Source organism: Corapipo altera, unplaced genomic scaffold (genome assembly GCF_003945725.1).
Source record: "Corapipo altera isolate COAL_440 unplaced genomic scaffold, ASM394572v1 131043, whole genome shotgun sequence".
NCBI classification, from domain to species: Eukaryota; Metazoa; Chordata; class Aves; order Passeriformes; family Pipridae; genus Corapipo; species Corapipo altera.
In genome coordinates, this window is record NW_020886416.1 from 1 (window position 1) to 6,424 (window position 6,424).

The 6,424-nt window shown below is 48.2% G+C and overlaps 1 protein-coding gene across 1 annotated transcript; it reads right to left on the reverse strand.

Moving 5' to 3' along the window:
- Positions 1–30: 30 nt before the first annotated feature.
- LOC113941184 (transmembrane protein 209-like) lies at positions 31–5,054 on the reverse strand (the record flags this gene model as incomplete). Its single annotated transcript, XM_027632339.1, has 4 exons — positions 31–169; positions 2,677–2,748; positions 2,949–3,124; positions 4,824–5,054. Coding segments are annotated over 4 exons (618 nt in total), but the record flags the coding sequence as incomplete, so codon positions are not given.
- Between the last annotated feature and the right edge of the window lie 1,370 nt (positions 5,055–6,424).

Below are 6,424 nucleotides of genomic sequence, written 5' to 3' on the forward strand. Positions count from 1 at the left end.
CCACCCCGTTCAACATTCCGGGAATTCCACCCCGTTCAACATTCCGGGAATTCCGACCCCGGGAATTCCCACCTCCGATCTGCAGCTCGGGGCAGCCCATCCTCCTCAGCTGGGTGCTCACCGACTCCATCTCCTCCACCAGGGGCACCAGGATGGTGTCGTTGATCCACTGCGTGAGAAACACAAACCCAGAGTCGCTCGATTCCCGGTCAGAATTTATCATCAGGATGGGATCTACATTTGATACTGTACCCATGGAAGCCTCTTCAACCTGAAGGCCCACACCAAGACCCTAAACCATCTTGTCTGGGAGCTGCTCTGTGCTGATGACGCCGCCCTTGTTGCCCACACAGAAGCAGCTCTGCAGCGTTTAACATCCTGCTGTGCTGAGGCTGCTGAGCTCTTTGGGCTGGAAGTCAGCTTGAAGAAGACAGAGGTGCTCCATCAACCTGCACCTCAGAGAGTCCCCCATCATCCCCATATCACCATTGGTGAATCAGAGCTCAAATCAGTTTAATTACCCAGGCAGCCTCATCTCCTCGGACGGTGAGATTGATGGGGAGATGGACAACAGGTTGGCAAAGGCATTGAGAGCTTTGGGAAAACTCCATAAAAGAGTTTGGGGTAATAAACCCTTGAAGAAAAGCACCAAGATGAGTGTTTACAGAGCCATAGTGCTGTCTACTCTCTTATATGGATCTGAATCATGGGTCATCTACCACCACCACCTGCATCTCCTCGAACGCTTCCATCAACGCTGCCTCCGTACAATCCTAAACATCCACTGGGTAGATTATGGGACCAATCCATCTGTTCTAGAGCAAGCAGCAGTCACAAGTATTGAGGCCATGTTGATGTGTGGCACTAAACCTGCATTATATGGGAAAACTGTGGTTTAAACAGGTTTTAAAATGGCTTTTGGTGGTCCTCTTTGCAAACACATGCTTCTTCTTCCCAGCACCCCCCGTGTTATCCATGCAGGAATGTCCTGGGAAGGTGTCCTGAGGTGTTTCCCCGTTGGCCTTTGTTAACCCCTTCCTGTGATTGGGTGTTCCTGTAAGCCCCTTGAGACTTCTAATTGGATACTCTGTGAATCCCCCTAAACCCTATAAATGTAACATCCCCCACAATAAACTCTTTCTTGCCTCCTCTCCACGCCCGGTGTCCTGTGTCCTGTGTCTCCCTGCCGGCCATGGGGCCACGTGCAGGGGGGCAGGGGGGAGCACCTCTCCCCTCCAGGCTCAGGACCTGAAAAAAACCCTGAGAAACCCCTGGAGTTTCCCTTTCCCCATCCCTCAAAGCGTCGCAATCGTTCTTCAGATGGAGACGGAACTAGAACTGGGCCAGCCCCACGCCGTGGGTGGGGAAAGGGATCCAGATTGCTGAGAACACAGCTGTGCTGGGCAGGGCACGTCTCCAGGATGAAGGACCAACACCTCCTCCCTAAGATCCTGCTTTATGGGGAACTCGCCACCGGCTGCTGCAAGAGAGGAGCCCCAAAGAGGAGATACAAGGACTCCCTGAAACAACATCTCAGCCTTGGCCATACTGATCATCAGAACTGGTCTACTCTGGTCTCCAACTGGGAGGTCTGGAGACACCCCATCTATAACGCTGCTGATGCCTTTGAGAAAGCAGCAGGATCACCCCTGAGGAGAAAAGGCAGTGCAGGAAGAACCGTGTCCTGCAGAATTTACCACCTAAGGAGTCTTTCTGCTGTGCCTTTTGCAATGGGATATGTCTGTCTCATATTGGCCTCATAAGCCACCAGGGTGCCTGTAACAAATGTGGGTAGAGCCCTTCCCAAATCTTCGTTCACAAAGCCCGGCCAGGATGATGATTCCCAAATAGTTCATGAATATTCATTAGACATGAGCATTGCACATTATTAAGTCAGACATTCAACAGATGGGTTTTTTTCTTAGACAAGAATATTATCTATAACTATCTATAATATACTGTCAAGTCAGACATTCAGCAGATGTTTGCTTGTTATCTGTATAAAGTTATAAATTTTTAAGAAAGGTGCTATTATCCAGCTAACTAAACAAAACCCCTTCACTATAAATCTTACACAAGGTAAAAGGGAGGTAACTTGTTTTATCTCTTTACAGGGGCCCAATTAAGTTTTATGATTTGTTTTTCTTTTCTCTCTCCAGGTCATTATTGACCTTACAGGATTTTCTTTTAATTAGCCCAAATCATTTTCTCAGTTTATCACAACTGGGGAAAAAGGGGAAACATTCCAGGGCTCATTAATCCATCAGGAAAAGGGAAAAATCTCAGGTCAAAACACCCACCCCACTGCCACCAGAGTCCCAGCTGAACACACCAACACTGGAATCATTTAATGATCAATCAAGAGCTTAAAGGATTCTTTAACACCCTCTGGAAGGGCAGAAATTCCAATATGAAGGAGTTGGGAAAAAAATTCTCTGCCAGTAAAGATTTCTGGACAAAAAGGGGGATTGGGAATCACGGCCCTCCAACCATAAAGATCATTTTTGGGGCCGCTCTGGTGGAGTTTTGGGTCTGCTTTGAGGGCTCCATTCCCTGTCCTGTTTGTCCCAGGAATTCAGGGAGATGACCAACACTTTGGCTGGGATTTGACAGCCCATCCCAAGAGGAGAATTCCCTACTGCCCTTGTCTTTAAAGCCCTGGGAGGTGGGACTTACATTCCTGAACTTGGCTGTCCAGGAATCCATGTGATCCAGGAGCTGCCTGTTCATCGTCACCCGCGCCCAGACCTGTGGAAACATGGAAAAACTCCCGGAATACCCACACTTTTTTAGGGTCTGGGACAATTCCTGCCACTTCCAGAGGGATGGAAGCTGCTTAAACACCGGAGGATTTTCTCCTGCCACAGCTCCAACCCAAACCTTGGCACGAAACTGTGCTTTCCAAAGGCCTGTTTCTCCCTTTGGAGCGCTTTTCCTGCCGGATTTACCTCCTCTGCTGCCTGTTTGGAGCTCAGATCTGCCTCATCCTTGTGTGCTGACGGAGCCTGGGACCTGCAGGCCAGCTGGTACTGGAATTTCCTCAGGATCTGGGCGTGGTCTGCCATGGAGCGGCTGTAATTCCAGAAGGTTGGGCTGCTGGAAGGGGAGCTGGAGTCGGAACTCCCTGGAATGAGTCAATCATTAAAGTCACACACAATCACTGCCAATTAATCCTGGAAGTGACAGCACAGAGTGAAGGGATACACTGGAGTCACCCTGCAGAAACACTGGATTCAGCCTTGTATGGATTGGCCCTATCCAGGGAAAAAACTGCCTGGAGGGAGTTCATTCCCTTTTATTTCTATCTTGATTGTCCCCATTCAGGGTAAAAACTGCCTGGGGGTTGTTCATTCCCTTTGTCCTTGTCTTGGTTGTACCTATCCAAGACAAAAACTGCCTGGAGGCTGTTTATATCCTTTTATCCTTATCTGGATTGTCCCTATCCAGGACAAAAACTGCCTGGGGGTTGTTCATCCCCTTTATCCTTGTCTGGATTGTCCATATCCAGGACAAAAACTGTCTGGAGAGAGTTCATCCCCTTTATCCTTGTCTTGATTGTCCGTATCCAGGGTAAAAAATTCCCTTTATCCTTGTCTGGATTGTCCCTATCCAGGGTAAAAACTGCCTGGGGGTTGTTCATTCCCTTTATCCCTGTCTTGGTTGTTCCAATCCAGGACAAAAACTGCCTGGAGAGAGTTCATTCCCTTTATCCTTGTCTGGATTGTCCCTATCCAGAGTAAAAACTGCCTGGGGGTTGTTCATTCTCTTTATCCTTGTCTGGATTGTCCCTATCCAGGGCAAAAACTACCTGGAGGGAGTTCATCCCCTTTATCCTTGTTTTGATTGTTCCTACCGAGGGCAAAAACTGCCTGGGGGTTGTTCATCCCCTTTATCCTTGTCTTGATTATCCCTATCCAGGACAAAAACTGCCTGGAGAGAGTTCATTCCCTTTATCCTTGTCTGGATTGTCCATATCCAGGGTAAAAACTGCTTGGGGGTTGTTCATTCCCTTTATCCTTGTCTTGGTTGTTCCAATCCAGGACAAAAACTGCCTGGAGGGCGTTCATTCCCTTTATCCTTGTCTGGATTGTCCCTATCCAGGGTAAAAACTGCCTGGAGGGAGTTCATTCCCTTTATCCTTGTCTGGATTGTTACTATCCAGGATAAAAACTGCCTGGAGATAGTTTATATCCTTTTCTCCTTGTCTGGATTGTCCATATCCAGGATAAAAAATTCCTTTTATCCTTGTCTGGATTGTCCATATCAGAACAAAAACTGCCTGGAGGGAGTTCATCCTCTTGATCCTTAACTTGATTATCCCTATCCAGGACAAAAACTGCCTGGAGATAGTTTATATCCTTTTCTCCTTATCTGGATTGTCCCTATCCAAGACAAAAACTGCCTGGAGAGAGTTCATTCCCTTTATCCTTGTCTGGATTGTCCATATCCAGGACAAAAACTGCCTGGATTCACCCCCTCTGTCTGAAAGCACCCCCACCAAACACCCCTCTCATCAAGGTGAGCATCTTATCACTGCCAACAACAGCTACAGAGATCACGGATCATCTCACATTCCAAGCTTAGATCCAACCCAAAGGAATCCAAAGGGATAATCTGGAGGAAAGCTGAAGCTCCCAAGCCATGGAGATGTGCAGAACCCCTGGTGTTCCCCCATTCCTCAGCAGATGAAGCTGCTGAGCAGTTTGCCAAGCTCCCAGGGATTCCCACAAAATGCTGTTCACTGGAATTTTCCTCACCCACTCCCGAATAAAACCGACACCTTCCCATTCCCAAGCCGTTCCCGGGAAATCCCGGGCATTTACCCAGCTGGACTCTGTGCTGTTTCTCCTCCTCGTTCCTCAGGAAGGTGTCCAGGGATTTGACATCAGTTATGTACTCATCCTTGTGGGTGTTGTTGTTGTAGAGGATGGGGGAGAACCGGTAGTGGGACCTTATCCCGCCGCCGTCCAGCGCTCCCGGGGAATAGGGGGATCCATTGGGAGAGTGGCCGAAGCTGGAAACCTTGGGGGGGAGAGGAAAAAACCACCCCAATCCTGGTGGGATCGCTTTTGTTTTCCTGATGCCTTAAGATTCTTTCGGTTTTTTGGTTTTTCTAATTTTTATAAGCTATATAAGTAGTTATATAAGCAGATTTTAGGAGCAGCAGCCCTTATTCCTCCACCCTTTAGCACAGGGAGTTTACACATTCCTCAACCCCTACATGCCCCATTCCATGCTCCCATATCAATATCCCCTGAATTCCAGTAGAAAATGTTTAGTCTCTCTTATTAAGAGCGGGCCTATTTTGTTTAAGGACATTTGTGCCTTGGCCTGAACCACAAAAGTCCAGTCAAGAACTGGGTGACCCTGTACCCTTTGTGCTCTGAAGAAGATGATGATGATGATGAAGAAAAGCCCCCAGCCCCAATTCCAAGGGGGTGGGATGAGGGTGGAAGCACTTGGGATTGGACAGACAATATTATAAATTGTAACACCTGTGTCTCTGTAATCTTATGCCTGGGCACAAATTAAACCCTTTCCTTATCTCCTCCTCGATTAAATTGCTTTGGAGTTGTTGTTTTTTTTCCCCTCAGCTCCTGCAGGCAACATTCCCAAGGATCAGGCTCATCAGAGGATGATGTTCACACAGATCCACAGAATGGTTTGGTTGGAAGGGACCTTAAAAGATCATCTTGTTCCAACCCCCCCTCCCATGCTACCTAAAACTCAAGTATCTCCTGAAAACCAAAGCAAGGGGAACTCATCCAATTTTATTTTAGAAGCAGGAAGGAGTGTCCTGCATCCCTGGGATGTTCTGGACGGAAACTGCTTAAATAACTTCATAAAGAATTATTAAATTTCTGCTGTTTCAGCTCAGCACACAAACTGTGCCTCCCAGGAGTTGGGAGGATACAGCTCTGGGGCAGGAATTTCATCCTTGTGTTGTTGGGGTCTGTCCCAGTTAGGACAGCTGGGCCCAGTTCATCACTGGATGGGTGCAACCCAAAACTGGGTATTCTAGAGCCTTCCATGCCATTGCCCAGAAACTGTTGGCAAGGGACTATTTGCACCCTCTGCCCAGAGCAGCCCTGACTCCTCAGGCTACAAACTGGGTGTTAAGAGGCCTGGGAGACAGGAGGGTGTTTTTGTCCTCACCCCATTGAGGAGTCCCCCACCCTGAGGGAGGCACTGGGCATTCCTGCCTGGAGAATATACAATCTTGGAGTTTTGGGACTTTTTTAACCACTTGTGGGATCCAGAGGGAGACTGCAGATCACCACTCTCAACTAGACTGCAACCACCACTCTCAACCAGACTGCAACCACCACACTCAACCAGACTGAGACCACCACTCTCAACCAGACTGCAACCACCACTCTCAACCAGACTGCAACCACCATTCTCAACCAGACTGCAACCACCA